At 46.3% G+C, this 22,419-nt stretch overlaps 1 protein-coding gene across 6 annotated transcripts in view; it reads right to left on the bottom strand.

Annotated features, from left to right (window-relative positions):
* Positions 1-22,419, bottom strand: part of CABP1 (calcium binding protein 1) — a 56,754-nt gene that overhangs the window by 20,118 nt on the left and 14,217 nt on the right. For 2 of the 6 annotated variants that reach the window (XM_074606904.1, XM_074606906.1), the window contains exon 1: positions 6,247-6,735. The exons of 2 other annotated variants lie outside the window; for them this stretch is intronic. Coding sequence is in view for 2 of the 4 variants with exons in the window: in XM_074606902.1 (XP_074463003.1) it covers positions 6,247-6,852 (606 nt within the window). In the remaining 2 variants the exon portion in view is untranslated. Of the gene's footprint in view, positions 1-6,246; positions 7,120-22,419 lie in introns of those variants that run through there. 2 more of the 6 variants (XM_074606902.1, XM_074606903.1) reach the window with 2 other exon arrangements.

Here is a 22,419-nt window from a genome sequence, read left to right as displayed (position 1 = left end):
CAGACCCACTGCAGGCAGGAAGCTTATCCATTGCTCCTCAGTGATTCTGTACGTCTGGCTCCCATCCCTCAAGCTCTTCACAAGCAATAAATGTGATAAATTTTCCTCCAAGCCGAGCAAGGGGGGAGCTGAGTGGATGTGCTCAAGTGGAACAATGTTTATCTGTGTTTGTGCATTTATCCATGTCTGTGTCCATTACATATAGAAAACACATGAAACGTACCTTGGAAGGTATGGCGAGTGTCAGCAGGCAGGGATGTATGCGTACATCGGTCATTTTAAGCACAGGAATGCATATGCATGTACAGAGGTGGTTGCATAGGCACACAGAAGATTTAGCAGAGGCTGTTCGCGTACAGGCTGTGTGTATACAGACAAGACGTTTATACGAAGTCTCTTTATGTCAGGCTACATGCATGGACATGGGCTGTGCCAACACATGCAGGGATGGAAGCACAGAGGCTGTACGAGCCCCACGCAGGTAGCCATACCCCTGCGAATACACGCCTGGAAACCAGCAGAACGACCGGACCGGCTCTTCCCTACATCACGGCAACCACGGGGCTCTCCCCGGGTCTGACACACTCACCGGGCGGCCCGGGGATCGGCGGCCCGGGCACGTCCAGTGTGCCCAGGGCGCACCGGCCGGGGCCGCGCAGCGCCGCCCGCAGCAGGGGGCGCGCTGGGGCCGCCGAGCGCGGCGGGACGGGACGGGACGGGACGGGACGGGGACGGGGACGGAGACGGAGATGGAGATGGGGACGGGGACGGGGACCATCAGGCGGAGCCGCTGCTGTTCCGGGGCAGCCCCGCGGCGAAGAGAAGGGCTGTGAAGGGCCGCCCCAGCAGCCGGCCGGGCACGGCAGCAGCACCGCCGGCTGCAGGAGCGTCCCCTGCGGCCCCGGGGACACCCTTCCCTCTCCGCGCCCTTTGAGGACCCCTTTGGGGACGGAACAGGCCTTCAGAGGTACCGTAAAAGAAGAGGAAAAGTCGGGGGAGGATACGGTGCTGCTTCTGTGTTTTTTTCCCTTCCCAACCTGTGCACCCACGCTCCGTACCAGCAAGCTAAGACTATGTAATGGGATCAGCATCACTACGGCGGTTGGTCATTTTGAGCCAGAAGTAGTCTGTTCACCCCAAATTACTGTGCTGATTTAACATTGTAAATGAATAGCTGTTAGAGACTGTTCTCAGTTTGCCACCAGCCCTGGCACGCCACTGTTTCACCTGCCTTACAGCACAGTACAACCCCACACACCAGCACCTGCCAACCCAGAGCTTCCACCTTCACCTTTGCCATCCCACAGTGTGACACCCAAAAGTTTCCATTGCTGGCATCACTGCTCCAGCACAGCCCAACGCACTGCAGCCTCCCTCACCAATACACAGGGGCAACTGAAAACTTCTCTTACTGAGCCATTAACCCCTCTCCCTCGACTGGGCTGGCCAGGGCTCCCCAGCTCTCTGCTGGTGGAGCTCCAAACATGGTCCTGACGCAGCGACTGCTCTTGGGCAAAACTCCCATCAGAATCAGCTGAGCCAAAGCCATTGGAGGGAACAAGGTCATCCTGCAGATGAGGAGACCAGAAGGGTGAGGGGCTGGACAAGGCACTTTTTCTCTACCCGCTCCCGGCTGGTTTAGAGCAGAATGTTCTTGATACCTGCTTCCCACACAGGCAGCCTGGGGACACATCCTGCCCCAACACAGGGCCACTTCTGTCATCCTGGTTTGCTCCAAGGCTCATTAAAGACCTGTTGAGATGAACTAAAGCCCACAAGTAAAGGAAGATGGAGCAGGACAAGAAAAGGAAAATTATACAGGAAATGCAGAAAGACTCCTTCCCTATTTTAATGATAATGTGGACGCTGACATTAAAGCAGGAATGGGAGACGGTGCAGATAGGAGAGGTTTTTAACTCCCTGTACAAATAGAAATACAAAAGCCCCTTTGGCCACAGTGCTAACAGCAGAAGCCTGTAAATATTTAATGATTCTCTACAGCATTGTTTGACCCCTCTGATCCCCATGCTACCAGAGGCAATTGACAGAAAACTGTTGGGGAATCACTTCACTGAAAAATTTAACAGTCAGCTAGGGTGTGAAAGCTAAACGGCTCTGAAAACGGTCAGGTCTCACATGGCAGGATCGCTTGCAAATTAATATTGCATAGCAAAGGCCCGGAAAAAGCTCTTCTTAAAGGTGCCAGCTAGGCTAACACTGTGGCACATGAGGAATGAAGCGAGGAGAAGCGGCAGGTTTCTGTGCCGCAGTACCCATACCGCGCTGTGCTGGAGCCCGGTGCCAAGCTGCCACTGCACCGTAGGTACTGCTGCTGCATCGCTGCTGCCCCAGGAATCCTGCTGTCACAAAACTGTTGCATTGTGGTCCCTGCTGCCACCGCACTGCTGTCCCAGTCTGTCCTGCTGTTGCTGCTGTTGTCACAATAAACTCTGTCCTACTGCCAGGCTGCCACCTCACCGCCATCCCAGCTGCTGAGGGATCACTGCTCCTCTGCTGTTATGGACGTGCAACTGCTCAATACGACACTGTTGATGAACTGTGTCCTGTAGCCACACTATCGGTGCTATTGGACCATCATGCTATACTGCTCTGCAGGGGTGACAGCATGCTCCTTTTTCTCCATGACACTCCTTCGCCACTTGGCCACTCCAACACTGTCCTGCTACTAGGCCAAAATTATATGAAATGCCCTCCCCACACTCACCTTTTTTGCCACTTTCCCACTTCGCTGCATTATCACACATGCATCCCTTGCCAATTACACCCGCGAGTCACTGCACTGCTCTCACACTGCACCGAGCTATCGCCGCTGCAGGGCCACTTTAAAACACGGCTGCCCCGCTATCACACACATCGTGTAGCCAGCCCATACTCACACTGCACTTCTGTCACCATGTCAGTCTGTGGCGTTGCCCTCATGCTAACTCACAGCTGCACTTCCAGAACTGCGGCACGGTGGTAACATCTCACTCACTGCTTTCTGGTACAATGGGATGTTGCTGTCAGATCAGCACAGCGCTTTGCTAACATCACACCAGAAGTAATCACTGCTGTACAGACTAGCTCTCTTCTGGAATATTGTATTACTACATCATTAGACTGTTAAACTCTTCTGTCAGGCTACAACAGTACACAATTATCACACCCATGCACTGCCAAACTCCTACCGCATGGCACCAGTATCACGTCTCTGTTCTGCCACAGGATTGCGTTACCACACCACCACGTTGTCAGTGCTGTGCGGCACTGTGCGCTAACCCGGTATAAACTCCACAGCAGAGTGCTTTTCTGCAGCTGCCTCACCGATCCAGTGTGCAAACATGTCATTAGACTAAGATGACATCCTGGCTTATACTAATACATCATTACACTACTCTACATTTGTTAATTCATGTACCACTCAATTACAAAATGGTAAAATGCCCTAAAAGGGTATTATTGCTTTATCATATTAGAACACCACTGCACCAATATAGCATGAGCCTAATTAATAAAATATCACTGCATCCTGTATCCTGGCAGTATCTTAGCATTCTCCTGGAGTACACACCCACAGTGCACTATATTGCTGTGCCGGTTATATAAACACGGCACTTCTGCCTTCACTCCGTCTTTTTTTCTGCACAGCTACAAATCTGTCTCCCTCAGACACAGCCCTGTAGTCCTGGGCTGCTCCTTTTTGCTGTTACTGCAATAATGACATCCTCTGTGAAGTCATCCCTGCAATCTTTTCTGCGTATCTGGTTGTACCACTGTGGTGTCTGCATCTGCGACCACATCACTGCACCACTGTGGAACAACAGGGTGATGTTCCACATCTCTAGAGCTGGGACAAGATATACTGGTGCCGCTGGACCACAGTGCTCTGCTGCTGCAGATATGCATCACTGTGCTCCTCTCCTTCTACGTACTGCAAAATTACTGTTTTAACTGTTTCACAGTGGGTTGTGTGGGCTGGAGAGGAGTTCTCGTATTAAATAAATTGTCTGCTGAGCTGTTGCTCTCTACTAATTACAATGGGGAGCAGACTGGCGTTACAGAACCTGCAGCCTTATACTGCAATCCTGAACATTTCTGTACCTGTGACCCTGCCTCAGCAACTTGGGCTCTTGCAGGTTTAAGTCCTTGCCTGTCTCAAAACATTACTCACATTTTTACACAATGCGTAGCATTTGTTTCTTCACTCACAGAAACAAAATTTCCGTCATTCAGTTCCATGACAGAATTTCCACAGTTCTTATCCTTGGGCCTTTATTCATCCCAGGATTTTGATATTACTACAAAAAAATCTTCACATCTCTCTTCCTGTAGCCAGCTCTTTGTGTATCCCGCATTATAATTCCCCTTCTTGTATCCACAAATCCCCTGTACCAGCCCACTCCTAAAGGCAGTCCTAAAATCTCCACTAGATGGTCATTCTCTCATAGTTGCTTCAAACAAAGCAAGTGAGAGATGAATACAGAGAGAAATGGGAATAAATAATATGCTCTAAAAGAAAGATGCTGGTGTTTGTTTATAAGCACTGGTGCAATGTACCCAGTGAAAGGATGAAAACTAGAATTGTAACTGTCTCTTTTCTATAAGGGGCATTGTTCAATACTGTGCAATTAATTCTTGCTAAGTTTACAGCTTGCAGAAGTGTCATGACACTGGAATGCAAGCAGCAAAGCAGGTAAAATAAAGATGCCATTCAGATAAGGACTGAGTTCAAAAGCAGAGAGCTTTCTGTGAGTGGGAGCCCTGGCATGGATTTGTTTGTATTTCTGACACTTTGGGGACATACAGCTCCATACACTTAAAATCTGTTCTCAGATACATCTTCACTTTCCTCAGAACTACAGGGACAGCACAAGTCAGAGCTGAGCCCACAGATTCCAAAGCCTGGTGTCGGAATATTGCTTTTTGTAACCTGGTTGAGCACTAAGCCGCTCACCCGGCCCTTCCTTATTGCTACTACAAAATTTTAATCTAGACTTCTGCTACACCATTGGCACAGGGAGGGTAATACTCGTTATGAGTTAAACACAACCGTAACATTCCTAAATAGCAGACTGTCAGTGAGGATGCAAAATCGTTGAGGGAAACAGATGTGCTTCGATTTGTCTCTGGAGAAGTCAAGACGAACAGAAGTAGACCATGTTTCCTGACACCAGATTAAACAGATACGGGTGTATCACCTCCTTCCACACAGTTACAAAAATTCTTTTAATTCTCTCCATAACCTTGATTTAAACGGGCACCCTGCAAAGCTTCCCAAACCCGCTTTAAAAAAAAACAAAACAAAAAAAAAAATGACAACAAACCCCACAAATCATAATTCTGGTTTAATCGATCACTTCCAGGGCTGGAACTTAGCCGCCCAGGCTACTGGCTTATACCTATAATTGTGCTTCTGGGAGATTGCAGTTACATTAATCTTCCTGGAGATTACATCTCCCAGTAACATCCGTAAATGGCTCTAAAAGAAAATTTTGAGCCAGTCTCCCTCTGCCTTTTCATTTCTAGAGGGTAGCCGTGTTGGGTAATTTCACTACCAGAAACAGCTAAAAGCGACAGCTTTGTACTGAAAGAGCTTGCAAACACCGAAAGCATCTGTTCCATCCTAACATAGTGACTGGGAAGGCTTCAGAATTGGGTCAGGATTTTTTTTGTCGTTCTCCCCACTACCTTCTCCTGACAGCTTCTGCCATCAGAAATGATTCATATGCTGATTGTACAGAAATGTACCATAAGGAGATGTAAACAAATACAGCAAAGCAAGGCGGGGAGCCAGAAAGATGGAATCTAATAAGTAAATACATTTTTAAAATCCACTTCTCTGACTCTCACCCTCAGCAGGCAGAGCCACAACTTCCCCCGGCGACAGTGAAAGCACCGGCGCTTCCCCCCGCCAGCACCACCGAGAGCGCCCTCCGCAGCACCCGGCGGGGCGGGCGGGCGGCCGGGGGCTGCGGGCGGCTCCGACCCGCATCCGCGCCCTCTCCCCGCCGCAGAGCCCTCGTCGGTGCCGGTGCCGACCCCGCAGCGCCCCGGCGGTGCCGCATCGCCGGGAGAAGTTGGGCAGGGGCGGCCAGGAAGCAGTGCATTTACAGCTGCGGGCTGCGCCCAGAGGCGCGGGGGGCTCCGGGACGAGGAGCCGAAGGTCCGAGAGCGGGCAGGAGGAGGGGGCGCGGAGGGCTGGCAGGCAGGAAGGAGGCGGGGGGCGAGAGCCGCTTTGCCCCTTACCTGGCCAAAGACCGAGCTGAGCATGGGGTGCAGCTGGTGGAAAAGGGGGTCCGCTTCCACCGACCGATCGCTGCCGCTGGACTTGGTGGAGTACTTGCTGCTGGATTTGGACAGAGGTGAAGCGCCTTCCGAGAGCTTCAGGGACTCTCTGCTGGACCTCTGCCTGTGACTGAAGAAAAAGTCCTCGTCTGCCTCCTCCCCATCCCTGTCTGAGAGCTGATGCTGATCCTGGGGGTGACCGTGGCTGGCGTGCGGCGGGAGGTGGTGGTGGTGGTGTCTGGATGTCCGCGCCGGCTCCTTGCCGCTGCCTCTCCTTGGACCTCCTTCCGCCGGCTCCAGCTGGCTCTCCCCCCGTCCATGTGACAGCTTCCCCGCGCCCCTTACTCCGTCCTCCCGGGCGCCCGGGTGGCAGAGCGGCCTGCGGGCACTAGGCTCCCCGGGGAGCGGCTCCTGGCTCTGCTCCCTCCCCGCCTGCCCGCCTTGTCCTCTGCCGTCCCGGGCGCGGCTGCCGCGGGGCTGGGGCTGGGCGCCCGCCGCCCTCCGGCTCCCCGCCGCCTTCAGCAGCGAAGTGCGGGACTCGCTCTTCGCCATGGAGGAGCCGCTCATCGCGGGGCCGCTAGAGCCGCATCCCCGGCCGGGCGGAGCGCTGCCGCTGCGGGCAGGGCTGCGGCGCGCCGCTCACGGCATGTCCTGCGGAGACCCGCTTAAATCCCGCACCGCGGCCCATGTGACAGCGCAGACAAAGGCCGCGGAAGGGGCGCTCCGGCGGGGGCTGGCGGGTACGGTCCCCCCACCGGGGCTCCCCCCCTTGCCGCCGCCTCTCCAGGTGAGCCGGGGCCTCCCCCCGCCGGGGGCCGGCCCAGGCCGGGGCGCGCCGGCAGCGAAGCGGCGCCGCCGAGGGGGTGCGGGCGGCGGAGGCGGGCGGCGCTCCCGCAGCGCGGCGGGCGGGCAGGGCCCGGCGGCCCCGGGCACGGCGGGGAGGGGGGGACCGCGGGGCCGCAGACCCCCAGCGCGGCGGCGGGCCGGGGTCGCGGGAGCATCGCCCCCGGCGGCGGCGGCGGGGTCCCGGGGGAGAGGCGTGACCCCCGGGGCTCCCGCGTCTCCCGGGAAGGATGTGAGTGCCTGCGAGGGCAGAGCTTGGGAAAGCGAGCGCCCCTGCCCCGCGGGGTGACCCCCACGCGTGTCCCTCGGAAGGTCCCTCCATGCCGGCAGCGGGAGCCGGCCCGCTGTGGGCACTGGGGCCCACTGAAGCGCTCCGCCTGGGTGCTCAGCCTACCGAAACGGGACCAGAGTGGATATCGGAGCTATAGGTCAGTACCTATAGGTCTCAGCTGTATAACTGAGGGGATTCAAAGCCTTGATCCAAATCCCAGGTTTCCCAAAGTTCACGAGAGGAGGCTGGGTGCTCAGCCCCTGCCTGTCTGACACAGCCCACAGGCGAAGTTTTGATCCAGCCTTTGAAATGGACATAGAGGCTTTCTTAGGGCACGTCATAAAAAGATATAAAAATGAAGGAGTTTGTACCTAAAAAGCCGATTACTTAGCATCTTTGTAATCAAACACAGGTAATTAAGTGGCAACAGGTGGTTCAATAATCATGTTCTGTTTAAAAACAGTAAAAGATAATGGTGTCAAATCAGACATATGTTCCCAATGAGGAAAGGACCCGGTTCCTTCTTGCTCATCTTCAGACAGTGATTGTGCCTCACTGCCAGACTTGGATACCTCAGCAGTTTATGTACCCAGAAAGATGAAGGTGTGATTATCGCATAATAAGCTTACTCATGCTAGCTCTGCTCTTGCTGGCACATGCACAGCAGTTACTATGTGATGACACAGTCTTCTCTGCAACAACCCAAGTGCAACTTCTCTCTGCAGCCTGGGGTCCCATTGCAGCCTGTGCTGCCGTGCCCCCACCATGACAGTCATACGTGCCGCTCACAGCAAAGCTGCCACGGAAAGAGAATTACGCTGCGGCCCTGGCTCGGTGTGCCCTGTCCCCTCAGCTCTGTTATCAGCACCAGATGCGCAGCAGCCGTGCACAATTCCTGCACAAGGTGCCCTCCATCCATCCGCAGGATGGCAGAGAGAACAGGCTGGTCCCTCTGCCTCTTTCCTGCTTTGGACACTTGGCAGCAGCCTTCGTGGTGGCTAAATGGGCCATTTAAGGGGTTTGTGGTGGGGACATTTATCGAGCAGCAATTTCCCATTCATACTTGCTGTTTCATTTCAGCTTCTAATTACAGCTAAGATACCTTTTTGGGTTTGGTTTTTGGGTTTGGTTTTTTTATTTTTCCAGAACTGGGTGCTCCTGTTTGATATCAGCAGAGCAGAACCACTACTCGTGGCTGGATGAACGCGAGCCCTGGCTTTCCCTACTGCAGCTGCATTGCTGGAGCCGCAGCTGCTAAAGGGCTCCTTCTGCCAGGAAGCTCAGAGGTAGCAGGAGGCTGAAATGAACATTTCTCAATACCTCTCTGTCCCGGGGAAGTTAATTCTGTCAGGACGTAACATTGCTTCTAGAGAAGCTGCCATTTGTGGAGTTGCAGCTTACAAGGCATTGCTGTGAGGAAGTTCACACAGATAAGATTCCTATCCAGCCTGACTAACGCTGCCCTCACCCTCCTTGGGGTCTTTTGAGCTATTCCTGAGGAGTGACGCTGCTGTCTAAAGGTGGGTTGTAGCTCCTTGCCTCAACCAACTGAGCACTGCAGAATTTGGAGCAGATGCCTCGTTAGTGAGAAGGGACTCACTAGTGCAGGTGTGATTCATCACTTTGGAGAGCACTTCAGGGATCAGGGCAAGAAACGGCTTGACTAACAGAGGCAATAACAATGCAGGCAGGGGCCATGTTACAGAACTGAGCAAAAAAGCAGCAGCTGAAAAAACTATGAAATGGGACAGAGTGAGAGCACAAATCAGAAACCTGGGCTGTCCACGACATCTGCGTTTGGGTTTCAGTTAGGAATGAACCCTGGCTGTTCAGAGAATCTGGAGTGCATCCTCCTCACAAATTCATTTTGGAGGTTCTTCATGTATCTCCTTTTCTAGACAAATTAATCTTGGGATCACAGTGGCTGCGTAGCATCCACTGCATACAAAAGAGCTAGCTATTCTGGAGCCAAATGCCAGGGAACAACAGTGCCCGGCTGTAGAGAGAAGCACATAATTCCAGCATGGCTGAGCAGCGAGATGTGCAGGGACATCTCTCCAGAGAGAGCGTGGCTCCTCTTCCATCTGGCAGCACAAAAGAGGACAGGCCTGAATCCTCAAGACACAAAGATTATGTTATGTAATGTGCATGCTCGCTGCTTCCACAGACGGAGCTAAGTCAAAACTGTCCCTGTGATTCCGGCAGAGGCCGAGCCTGAGGGGAGCTGCGCTTCCTTCCCCAGAACAGGGGGATTCTGGAGCGAGGGAGTAGCCTGGGGCTGGTGAAGGAAGGTGGATCCAATTCCAGCATGCAATGACAAATACAGTACTGCCTGCAAGTGTAAAATCCCGTCTTTCCTTAAAAGTGCTATCAAAAAGTATGCACGTGAACAAATGCATGAGTGGTTTTTGGGGAAGGATTCAGTCAATTCTTTTTGACTTCACTTGTATAGAGAAAATTTTTGAAAAAAATTGAGAATACCGTTCAAACAAACAGGGGCTGCATTGCCTGCCCCAAACTCAGAAGAGTATATTTCAATTTCAGTTGAAGACCGCAGCCTATAAAAGGAGTTTGAGACTGAAATGAGTGAGAATTGCCCATGAAAAAAAGTCTCTAGCAAGCTGTTGACAGGAAAGCACAAGGAGTCTGTGTTTTGCAGTGATTCTCTTGGTACTAGTTTCTTAAGTCTTTATTATTTCTCTCACCTGCATTTGCAAGAACATAGTCATCTAGGGTAAGTATGATATCATACAATTTGCCAAAGCACAGTAAAATCTAAGCTGGACTGGGCTGAGAATTGGGATACTAATCGGGAATCTGTCCTGCAACAGATGATGAACTGTCTAACCCTCGCTTATGGCCTTTCCTTTCCCCATACTAGCTCTCCATCCCCTTTAAAGGGTTTCAGAAACGTGGCATGTTTCAATAGTCATAAAGATGCCAAGTATCAGTCTTCTGGCATATTGTATTTGGACAGGCATGTGTCTGCCTCCAGGGGAAGCAAAAGCACTGACAGCTGGAGATTCTGTTTGCTTGAAGACTTGGTATTGCTCTTCAGGTTTTACTCCGTGGGAGAGGAATAATCCCGACTGCATTACAAAGGCATTATTGTTCTGGCTGTAATCCCTGTGCTCAAATCCACCCTGGCTACTTGCATCCTGATTGCAAACAGAGAACTTCCCTTTGTATTTGTCAGGACAAGACTGGCAGATGGATTGGAAGTCACTGTTTTCTACGGTCAAATAGCATCAAAGGGGGAAAGGCCACAGTGTGATCCTGTGATAAGTCTATGGGAATGGGAAAGGAGGATGAAGGGCAATGGAACAAAAATAACAGTCCACAAGAGGAACGCATGAACTACAGGAAAAACACAGTTGGAGGAAATCAAGGTGACAGAGAGAAAAGGTGGAAAGAAAATGGTGTAGGGACAAAGGTGAAGCTCCCTATACATTATGAAGTAAATACACAGGGCTCACCAGTGGTCCAGGCTGGGCCCAAGGAGCTGGCAGTGGGAAAGACAGGTAAGAACAATTGTCAGTGTGGAAGAGGGGATGGCTTCCACAGGGAAACAACAAACCTTTTCACTACGATGCTCTATAAGGGCAAAGACCTCAGCTTGACTCTACGCCTCCATGTTGTTGGCATGTGAGAGGCCAGTCAGAGCAGGAGACCACACTTCACATGGAGATGATGCCTCAACCCTTTCTTAGCTTTTTAAACCAAATAACATGAAAGAAGATGCAATGGAAACTCTGCTGCTCAGTGGGACAGATATGGCTGAGCTCCCTGAGCTAGCATGTGTGGCTTAACTTTAGCCAGGCTCCCGAGAAGAGACCCAACTGTCCCTACTCCAGGTGTGTAAAAAAGAAAAAAGTAAATAATTTTTCTGGAATTTCTCCTCACCCTACCTCCTTCCCACACACCCTTTTTGAGACTCATAGTCTTCCAGTTCACACAGCTAGGAATGCAATTAATTAGCTGATATAGCTGGCTCAGCTTTGCAGTTTTAGAGCCCACGGCTGGCAAGTGTCACCTCTTTCGTATAAGACATCTCTGTTGCCAAACTACAATCAACTTCACAGTCACATCTATGTAGAAGGCACTGCTGTACAAGTGGAGGTGAACCACAAGGCAGTCAGGAAGCACATTAAAGTGGAGGTCTGAGTACAGGTTCTAGGAAAAAAAATACTTTGAAAATCACCAAAGCAAGACTTAACGCAGTTTTAAAAAGTGACAGTGGTGCCTCTCTCCATTTGACACAGTCTCAAGGCACAAAATTATAACGTGCCAAAGAGTAAATAGCAAAGGAATGCTCAGTTGGGTGGCTTGTCTTTGGTTTACATTGAGAGCAGCAATTAATATAGAAGGGGAAAAATTAAATCACTTCATAATTTTCCATTTTCAGATGACCTGAGCTCTCGTAGATAAGAGCGAATCTTTTTACGAGTCCATGCAGATGTTTTACAGTCACAATAAACCACGTATGTCATGGAGTGATCTCTTTCTAAAATATGATCTGGACCACAGGATTATAGCTGCTTTTGAGAGACAGGTGGACTCTTCAGCCGCATTAAAAAGGATCCCTGATTATCAGGTAAAAAGCCTGCATTTTTTTTTCTGACTAGGAACATTTAATCTTTGCCATTAAAAAAAAAAGTTATTTATCAACTGCCTAAATAATTAGTTTTGGGGAATGGGAAGGAAAAAGAGCAGCACTGAAGACCAGATACTTGCAGTCTGGGTTGGAAGTAGTTTTGGGGCAAGGCTGAATAAAATGCTATTGCTTGCTCATTGCTTGGCAGCCTGATCTCTGGCCGGTCTCCTGGCAAAGAAAACCTCCTGTGTCTATTTTGGGAGAGGGTTATTTTCCAATGGGAATGGTATTAAGGTGTATCAAGATTATGATACATCAGTCTTCATATTTTATTCTGCCACTATTGATGCACCTGGGAGATCAGAATAAAAGTCACTCCTGCTTTTCATCCTTTGACTCTTTTACCACCAACAACTAAAATATGAGCTACCATCATGTGACAACTCAGTTATACAACATAGACTCAGTTATACAACAAACAGGCAAGAGTATGAAATAACTACAGCGAGTTCAAATTCATTTGGGATCGGATGGAGTGAATCACTCGTTATCTCCAGGGCAGCTGTTCTCTCTCCATAGAGCTGCTCTTTCTCAAATACTTTATTTAATGAACACAGATAGTGGTAGATAACCAGCACAGTTCTGGTAGAAGATAGCTCCAGAGAGAGACAGGGTTTGCCACGTCTGGCTTGTAACCAGAAAGGAAGCTGTATGAGCTGCAAAACGTGGTCAGGTTTCTGTTAGCAGCTGTAGTCCCTTCAAGATGAAAAATTATAGCCTTAGTACTGACACAAGAGAAGAGGGTCAGGAACACATGGCTAGTGGAGGAAGGACACCTTGTCTCAGTAACAGAGCTGCTCAAAACTCCTGTGCAAGCATGCCCACCTCACTGCTGAGTCGGCAAAGGGAGAGGGGGCAAGATGCTGCTACCAGTGTCATTGGCACAAGAAACTAAACAAAGGCACTGAGGATTCATCATCTTGGAGCTCTAATATTTTTTTTTTCAAGAATTTAATAAAAGACCTGATGTCCTGAACAAATTACAGTTTAGGTACATACGTTCTGCCTAAGTTACCCCTCAATTTCAGATTAAGGAATTCGTCAATTCTACAAATAAGTTAATTGCAAAATGCTTTTTATACCTTGTTTCAGAGGGGTGCTACATTTTGGTAGTTGATCTAACAACATCTCATTAGTACAATTATCAGTTATATTGAATAATATACATTTTTAGTAATTTCCAACAAATTCTGTTAAACATCCAGAGAAGCATTTTTATTTTCGTAGTTATTAAAGGATCAAATTAACTCATACAGAATAAGTAGTTCTATCTCGTGCAGTAGCAAAAATCAGCTTTGCAGTTTTCAGACAGGCAGCATACACTAGTGTATAAGCAGGGAGCTGGGTGTCAAAATGAAAGCTAATGACCACTCTGACTGCCTGTGATTTCGTTTGAATCGCCGAATGCTAAATTCTGACATCTTCTCCCACAGTGAAGAATACCTACGGGGATTTGAGCTTTTTGCACTGTCTTAGTTTCTTTCCATGTGAAGCGCAGACAGGAACACCTGCTTTCCAAAGGTGTTCTCATCTCTTTGGATTTAAGAATTTCTGTTCAGATCCAAAGTAGAAAGAGTAGTGGGTTTCTGAAATTTATTTAACACAGCAAGTACAGAAGCTGGAGAAAATAGAAATCTGCTTCTGGATGTGATTTCTAAATGCAAACTGCGGACATGTGCTGGTACATTCTTTATCTTTTGAAGTAGGATTTAAGGAGAGGTTCATATTTGCTGTCTGAAGCTCAAGTTCACATCTCTCCTTTATTTGCTTAATAACATCAAACTCTCCTAAAACTGTTTGTTTCTTCCATTAGTTTACCAGGAAGGCTCCCTGTTTACTCTCTGGGCTTCATTCTGTCTGAACAATATGTGTCTGAGCTGAATCAATCTCCTGAAGAAAATCTCCTTAATACAAGAACCTTCCTTAAAACATGAAGGTTCATATTCTAAACATGCCAGTTTGTTAGTTTTAAGGCTCACTCCTAGGCTTTACTGAAATATATAAACATTGGGAAAAGCTGGCAATTGCCTGAAATAGCTGAAGCAGTATAAGAGGAAAAGGAATGATCTTCCGTAATGAATTAAAATCTTAAGAACTGTACTTCATACGGTCTCATTATTGATTAGCAAAACTGCCTCTCCTTTCTTCCATTTTGGTGACTTTCTGTGATATTCACAGTGGGGAAACAAGTAGTTCCCAGTTTCCAAGCGCTCTCATCTATTTACCCAGCTCAAAGAAAGCTAATGCATAGTAGAATCTTATGAGCACTGGCACTTTATGAAATATTTCAGTTCTCTCCATTTCCTATAGCTTCTTTCACTTTCCAGATGATTTACAGCTGCAAACGAGGCTCCTAGAAGACTTTATAGAGACTTTGCTAACTGCATCACTTAAATCTGTACCTGACAGCAAGTCTTACTCTTTCTAATAATATCAAATACATAAAAATATACATTGACTGAGCTGAGAAATTTGAAACATATTGTTGATTTCTAATGGGTTTGTGCATTAAAGGCATGAGGACTAATGACAAACTAGGCAGATCAAACAGAGGTTTTTCCTGACACTCCAGCTCTGAAGGACTCAAGTGTGGATAAGGCTGTTACGTAAGAAAGGCTTTTCGATATCACTGAAGTGCTTTACAATGAAGATGGAATATTAATAAAAGACTTAAACCAAAAACCTCCAGCTATTAGAAGGATTAGGACTTTGCAGTGGGCTAGGGGAATACATACAGCGTCAAGCCGTCTTCTTGGCTGTGATCAAAGGCTCTGGCAGAAACAGCATCTTGGAGGGAGGGGAATAGATCTGCAGTGCCACATAATAGTAATAATAAATTATGATGATGATAATAATAATAGCAGCAACAACAACTCATGCAGAGATTGCAGTCCACAGCAGCAAAAGACAACAAACTAGGGGTGCAGTCTAGAGCTTCTCTCACCAGCCATGTGCGCTCTAACAGTGGGTTTCCCCACAAATGTGAAAATGCATCTGCTCATTTATACGCATGGGGCTGTTCTGGCTTTCCTGGGAAGAGCATGTGAGAACAGAATTCACACTCAGTGAGTTTGTCACTCAGCAGTGATGTCAGCTCCTTACACCTGTGCACTGGCCAAGAGGAATTAGCACCAAAACCCACAGGGCTCAATGCTACGTAAACAAACTGGATTTTATTAGATTTATTTTCTGGAGCTTGATTCTTTTTTTTCAAAAACAATCTCTTCAAGGAAGTGCCCTAAAGGGTATTTTCTTTAAAAGCCCCAGCCATTTCCCTGTAATTCTCATGGGAACAATTACTTTGATAGTTTAATTCTGTTCTACAGAAATATCATTCCGTAATATACTGTAATCAGGCAAATACTATTGACTGCATTCTGACTATGCTTTTTATGAGGTATCATCCTTTTGGAAAAACCTGAGGACTGACCCCCTCTGCAAATATACCATTCCCACACCATACCTTCTACTGCAGGGACTGTGCCTGGAGCACGTTCCCTCCCAGGCCACCTGGCAACTCTAACTATCTCAAATTGGATTAGTTGCCCAGGCTCAGGAACAGGGATATGGCAAAAGCCTTCATTCCGAGTAGAGACAGCTGGAAATATGTCGTTAATAAGGAATAACTTTTAAAGCAGTTTGGGTGTAGAAGGATTAGGGAGTGCCATATGGTATCGGGAGTAAAAAGATGCCAAAGAGTGTAACTTGAATGGAAAAGAAGAAGCTACCAAGATGCCCAGAAGAGCTGAAAGTCTGGAAATACAGAAGGCAATTGGGAAAATACTAAATTGCATGTGTATGTGCTAGAAATCCTTGTTTATTTAAAAGCCATATACGTCAGTAAAAAGGAAGACAATCAAAAGCTTTATTTTTTTTAATACTCAATTTTGATGCATTTGAAATGTTTAAGAGGTTCCAGCCAATTCTGGCAGTGAAAACCCCTTAGAAATCTGTATACATTACGAGATACTGCACTTCATGCAAAAACGAAGTGTAAAAGATGTTTTTTTAGGTAAATATAAAAAAGGAAAGTGAAACTGAAGAAATGCATGTGCCTGTCTGATTCTTACCTTTTCAAAGATTACTAAGGGGTGTCTCTCCTGAGATTTTTGCTGAAAATTCAAATTATGGTCTGGCCTCTTATTAGTGAATTGGTTTTCCCTCAAAATTTTCAAGACTGATAGAAGGTCAAAGAACAAATCTATGGCAATCATCCAGTCCATAATTAAGTTCAAGTCATATTTAAACACAATGAAAACATAAAATACACCAGGCAACAGATCTGAGAGAGAAATGTTCAAAGACAAAATCACGTAGACTAACACGCGCTCTTCGACAACCAGGACAGGCCAAGAAAATATTTCGTGTATGGGAGAAGATGCAAGAAATGTCATGGATCAGACAGCTTCGCCAATTTTGCAAGCAGCAGCAAAGCATTGCAACCTCAGGTAAACTCTTCATAAGAGGGAAGTTCAGTGTTGCAGTAATAAATGAATATGCTATCAGCTTGAAAGGAAATGAAACATTTATTAAATTGGACAATGGCACACAAGCGACTACGGTGCCAGAAGCAGTCTTATGTCCAATAAAAAAAAACACAGAGAGTAAAAGGGATATCCAGGTAAAATTCAGAGACTACACTCATAAGCCTGTCACCATTAAAGGATTATAGAGACTAGATATATGAGTAAATAGGAAACTGAAAAATATTTAAGGGTAGTGGCTAAGAGCATTGTTTACCGTGCCAAACGCATGGCAAACCCTAGACTTGAGCAACTGGCAGAACACAATTGGGAAGGTGAGTACAACATGAAATGTAAAGAAAAGCTTGATAATGATTTTCCAGCTAAAAGACGCCAGCCATATCTCTAAGCCTTTCCAATGCAGGAAAGGCTTATTGGTCTCAGAGTCACCAACTAAGTAAGAGACAAAAAGTGAAACAAAAACCCCAACACAATGCTTTCCCAGTGGTACTGATGCTATATTCTGTCACTATAGATAACTTCTAGTCTCCGTTATCCTCACTCCAACAATGTGGTGGAAACCACTATTAAAACAAGTTACCAGTTATTGGCAAATGCTGTTGATAAAACTAGTGCAGTCAGATGCTAATATGTATTTAACATTAGATAATTTAATCTGCAGCAAGTAAATTCACTGGGTATCCAGCTGGATTCACAACTCACGCCTTTGGCAAAAGGAACACTGGTGACTTAGGAAAATGTTCAACCAAAATATTAATAAACATTATTAATAGCACACAAGCAATCCAGAACATTGGCTGAAACAAGAGAGTATTTAAAAAACACATTTTCCAGATATCTGTCTACTGCCTTTCTGTGGTGAAAAAGTACAAGGTTAATGAATCAGTTACTTCTGCAGTAAAATCTCCACATTTTACAGCAGAAAGACAAGATAGAAATTTAAGAACTCCCTTTTTTACTCACTGTTAATTCACCTTCTTATTGATCCTTCAGAAAATGTCAATTAGATATAATTTTTTACAATCTGAAGGTATGTAAGGAGACTTGCCTATACTGTTTCTGTAATAAGTAGCTGAAGCTTTCAGGCTAGACAGTATCTACTGGTTTATAAATTAGTGTCCTCTTCTACCTAACAGATTTAGCATGAGTTTATTAATGAAGTTACGAAGTTCATTAATACTTCAATTTACTGTCCCTGGCTCAAAAGCTTGTGGATTATTGACAATGTTGAAATAAACATACAATTACAAGCAAGAACGTATTAACCAGATAAAAATAAATAATTCTTGAAATGCTATTACTGTATTTACAACTAAAACTTAAACATATGCTTTATGTGTAGTTTTGAGTATTTATAACGCAAGCTAACAGTCTCTGAGGCAATATATTAGAAACCCACATCAATAAAATAGGGCTTCTCACCTGTAGACTATACATTTAACAAAACAAAAAATTAGAACACTTATACTGAAAAAAGCTGAAGTTAGAGGAACTGAGGTTTTGCAATAATATAGAGAGATAGATAATACCAGTAATACCAGTCACTTCAGCTAGTAAGTCAGCTTCATCGGGGGCCCAACTTAAACAAAGAAGAACCCCAACATAAGAAGGACACAGACCTGTTGGAGCAAGTCCAGAGGAGGCCATGAAGACGATCAGAGGGCTGGAGCCCCCCTGCTGTGAGGACAAGCTGAAAGAGTTGGGGGTGTTCAGCGTGGAGAAGGTTCCGGGGAGACCTTAGAGCCCCTTCCAGTCCCTAAAGGGGCTACAGGAAAGATGAGGAGGGACTCTTTTTCAGGGAGTGTAGTGATAGGATGAGGGTTAATGGTTTTAAACAGAAAGAGGGCAGATTTAGATGTGAGGTTGGGAAGAAATTCTTTATTGTGAGGGTGGTGAGCCCCTGTCCCAGGTTGCCCAGAGAAGTTGTGGCTGCCCCATCCCTGGAGGGGTTCAAGGTCAGGTTGGATGGGGCTTTGAGCAACCTGGGCTGGTGGGAGGTGTCCCTGCCCAGGGCAGGGGCGTGGCACTGGATGGTCTTTAAGGTCCCTTCCAACTTTAACCATTCTATGATTCTGTGAAATGGGACAAACTTGCAAGCTACACCTTGTAGTCCCTGGATCCACCAGCTTTATAAACATGACACGGTATACATTTAGGATGCAAATCAATAGCTCTAAACAAGTATTCACAGAAGACTGTGGACATAGGAGGTTGTCCTAGAAGATAGGCATATACTGAAGAGGAACCACAATGCATTTCCAAGATTTTTTCTTGCCTGAGCAAGTGACAGCTTGGTAGCAGTTATAATAAGTTGAAACAACTTAATCTAGATATGGTATCACCAAGTGGGCTTAGCACACCCTAACAACAGTAGTTTTATACATTGAGAGACATTGTCAACTTCATGCAACACTCTAAATCCTTCAGAGAATAATGAGGATCTTTAGCATGCTGGTTCTAAGTATTTATTAGAGCCATGTATCATAGAAAGATTGCTTTGTTAATTTTTATTATGATGAAGATTTGGCTTCGATAAAAGGGTGAGATATTGAGCATTTAAATAGTTTAGCCTCCCAGACACAGGAACTCTGTGGAAGAAGCCCAGCAGAAACACATTGTGGCTGAGCAGCTGAAATTCTGACTGATTACTGAACATTATGCAAGCAGAGCTCTTGCACAATTCCCTACAGTGTTTTCTGCCGGCAGGAGAGGCTGGAAATTGTAATAAAAAGCAATACTTGTCCATCACAATAGCAGTATGGTGAGTTGTACACATGTTCAAACAAGACGTCTATGGTAAAGACTGCTGATTACCCATACAACGCTTCAGTCACTAACCCCATCTCTCAGCCTGTGGTGTTGTCTCACTCACAACTAGAGCTAGGGAATAGGAAAGTCTTCCCACAGTTATTCACCCCAATCCAGTGCTATTCCTGGAAGCACAGCGTGGTCCTATTATTTGAATCCCCACTTGCAGCAGAAACACTGATCTGGAACATTGCATCCTGTACCCCTCAAAACAACAAATCTTTTATGGGTCCTTCTGTGACCCAAGAGCCGGGAGGACAGCATGGGAGGAATCATCAGCAAGAAAGCCCTAAATGAAGAAATGAAATACATTTCCCTTGGAGAGAAGGCTTACTGGAGTGTAACGAAAACAAGCCCCATCCCTCCTCCCCTGCGTGCACACACACACACCCTAGAGGCTTTTGCAAAGCCACAGGAACGGAAATAATTTCGTTTGAATCCATCAAGCATTAAAATCCGTTCGCTGAGGGATTGAAGTGAAAAATGAGCCGGAGACAGGAATTAGAAGCTCACCGCATGGGCTGTCAAAAGGGATTTTCCCCAGATAGAAAACAAGCAATTGGAAATGCAGGGAGGTAAATCCTTTCAGTCTCTGACATGTATGCACACTCTTGGTTTCCCCTCCTGGCTCTCTCAGTTCTAGGTTCATTTTGCCAAACCTGGACACATCTCCTTGTGCGCTCTCTGGCCATAGCACCCATTCTTGGGATCCCCTTCCAGGGGTCTGTTCAAGAATGTCACAAGCCTTGGGCAAAGGGGAGGTGCTGAGACACACAGGGAAGCTGGCTGCACTACGTACAGTGTACTCACAGGCGACTGAGGTGCAAAAGGGAAGACAAGGCAGCTGCTGAAAAGATAAACCAACAGCTCTAAGAACTATTTTATCTACTTTGTAAAATTTGCTGAAGAAACAGACAAGGAGCAAAGCTGACATAGCTATAATCACTGCACATCTTAGTTTACCACTCAAAAAAAAAAAAAAAAACAAACCACGACACTTCATGCCCAATACAAATATCTCTGCACCAGATACATTTTTTTGATGTTTCAGAGGCTTACTTGTAACCATAAGAGCCAGAGGTCTACTTTTTCCAAAACAAAACTGCGATTCAGGAAAATAACGTGGCAGCTAGGGAGATCTGAGGTCACTGTGCAGAGGCCACCTCCAGTCCAGATTATGAGCTGAAGCATATAAGGTACGTCTCACATTCACAAATCTCTACAGTCTTGTAACTGGGCTTTGAGAAAAAAAAAAATGTTCATCACAGCACTGTTTGGTTTATCCAGGGTAGGCTTCCCCTTTAGCTGGCTGCCAAAACTGAAGGCAAGAATCATTTATATTACAGTTTCTGTATGAAGATAATAAACACTGTAAAAAAGGCCAATATACCTCTGGGTCCATAGCACAGTGATGCAGGACAGCCACAAGACAGAATATCAAAAAAACCTATGGATCTACCAAACAGCCTTAACAATGTGCTGAGACTTTATACTCATCTAAGTGTACACCAGTTGTATACTGTGGAGCCAGTTGTCTATTTAGTGAAGAAGAGGTAGGAAGAGAGAAGTAGAGAGAAGAAAAAGAGAAGATGAATAGCCAAATATGAAGCATTTAAGCTATGGGAAGAAGTCTACAGAATGACAGGAGCCAAAGAGCTGTCTAACCGCAAGCCAGTTCCAGATGCGCAAACTGGTTTAAGAAGAGGGCAGAGGTAGAACAAGAACAAGGTAAGCATTCATGCAACAGGAACACTGGTGATGTGTGGCTTTGAATTCAAAAGCCAGTTAAGAGGACAGACAACTTGAAGAAGTTTAACATAAAACAGTCATTTTAATGTATGCTAATATGCTTCAAGATAAAGGCCACAGTTACCTAGATACAAAGACGTATGTGTTTGTAGTAAATATTTTCTTTAACACATGCTGTCCCCTACTGTTGTGTAATATGCTTTCCTATTGTTCTGCGACTCTCTCTAGTAATAATACTACTACTTAGGTGGTGTTTCATAGCTATAGATCACACTGTGCTTAACCCAGGGGGTATCATTATCTCTGTTTCACATATGGAGTCATGGAAGCACCTAAAGATTAAATGAGTCCATGGCAAAATCATAAAAACAACTACAGTTTTATAAATTAATAGTGTTAGCTTGTATATAGGACAAACCTCATGAGGTTTAAATGGCATTTGCTGGCAGCGTAAAGACTGTTGGAAAACACCCATGAAAAGAGCTCATCTTAATGGCAAGCCAGGGACAAACATGGACAGAGAAAAAGAAAAGGTGATAATGCTATGGCCATGGGTCAGAAAGAATCAGTAAAAGCCAGCTTAGCAGCTACAGTAGAAAGAGTTTGTGTTTTGTTCACACTGATGCTATTCAGAATTGTCTCCCTGCTCTTTGAGGAGCTGATGAGTTATCAGCAGAATCTTACACTAGGACCAGGGCACCCAGACAGTTGAGCAAAAGGCTTGGGAAAAAGGGCTGGCTGAAGTCAGCTGGGGGCTACAATATTGGGGTGGGGGTTGATCTATATCTGAAAAGTCTTATGTGCCATCCCCATTCTGTCCCCCTCCTCTTGCTGAAGATGCTGCTGCACTGAACCTGAAAGGTCTGGTTATAAATAGCTTCTCCCTGCAGCTCCTCAATGAGCCACTGAGGCGGAATGAGTCATCTCTGCCGGCTCTGTGGCCCCCCCAAACCGACTGCGTCAGGTTGGGAGCGTGGCTGCCAAAAGCAGTGGTACACACTGTTCTCTCTCAAAGGGCAGTGGCCTTGGGGGACAGGGACGCTAAACAAACTAGCTCTACTCATTACTCATGAACACCCAAAAGCCACATCACTTTGTGAATAAGAATAATGTAAAACCCATCAAGAGCGCTTAGAAACCGACACTGGCATTTCAGCCCCCTCTGTGCACACCATTATCCATGCCACCCTGGTTTTCAACTGGAGCTTCTAATCCCTTAAATTGATTTCTTATGGAAACAATTGAGCAGATCTCTGAAAGTGAACCTCTCGTTCTACTTACAAAGAACTTCTCCTTACCAAGATTTGGTGACATTGTTCAGTGAA

The sequence above is a fragment of the Larus michahellis genome, chromosome 13 (genome assembly GCF_964199755.1).
Source record: "Larus michahellis chromosome 13, bLarMic1.1, whole genome shotgun sequence".
Classification (NCBI taxonomy): domain Eukaryota; kingdom Metazoa; phylum Chordata; class Aves; order Charadriiformes; family Laridae; genus Larus; species Larus michahellis.
The sequence above is the reverse complement of the archived record's forward strand: the minus strand, read 5'-3'. Positions and strand labels throughout refer to the sequence as shown.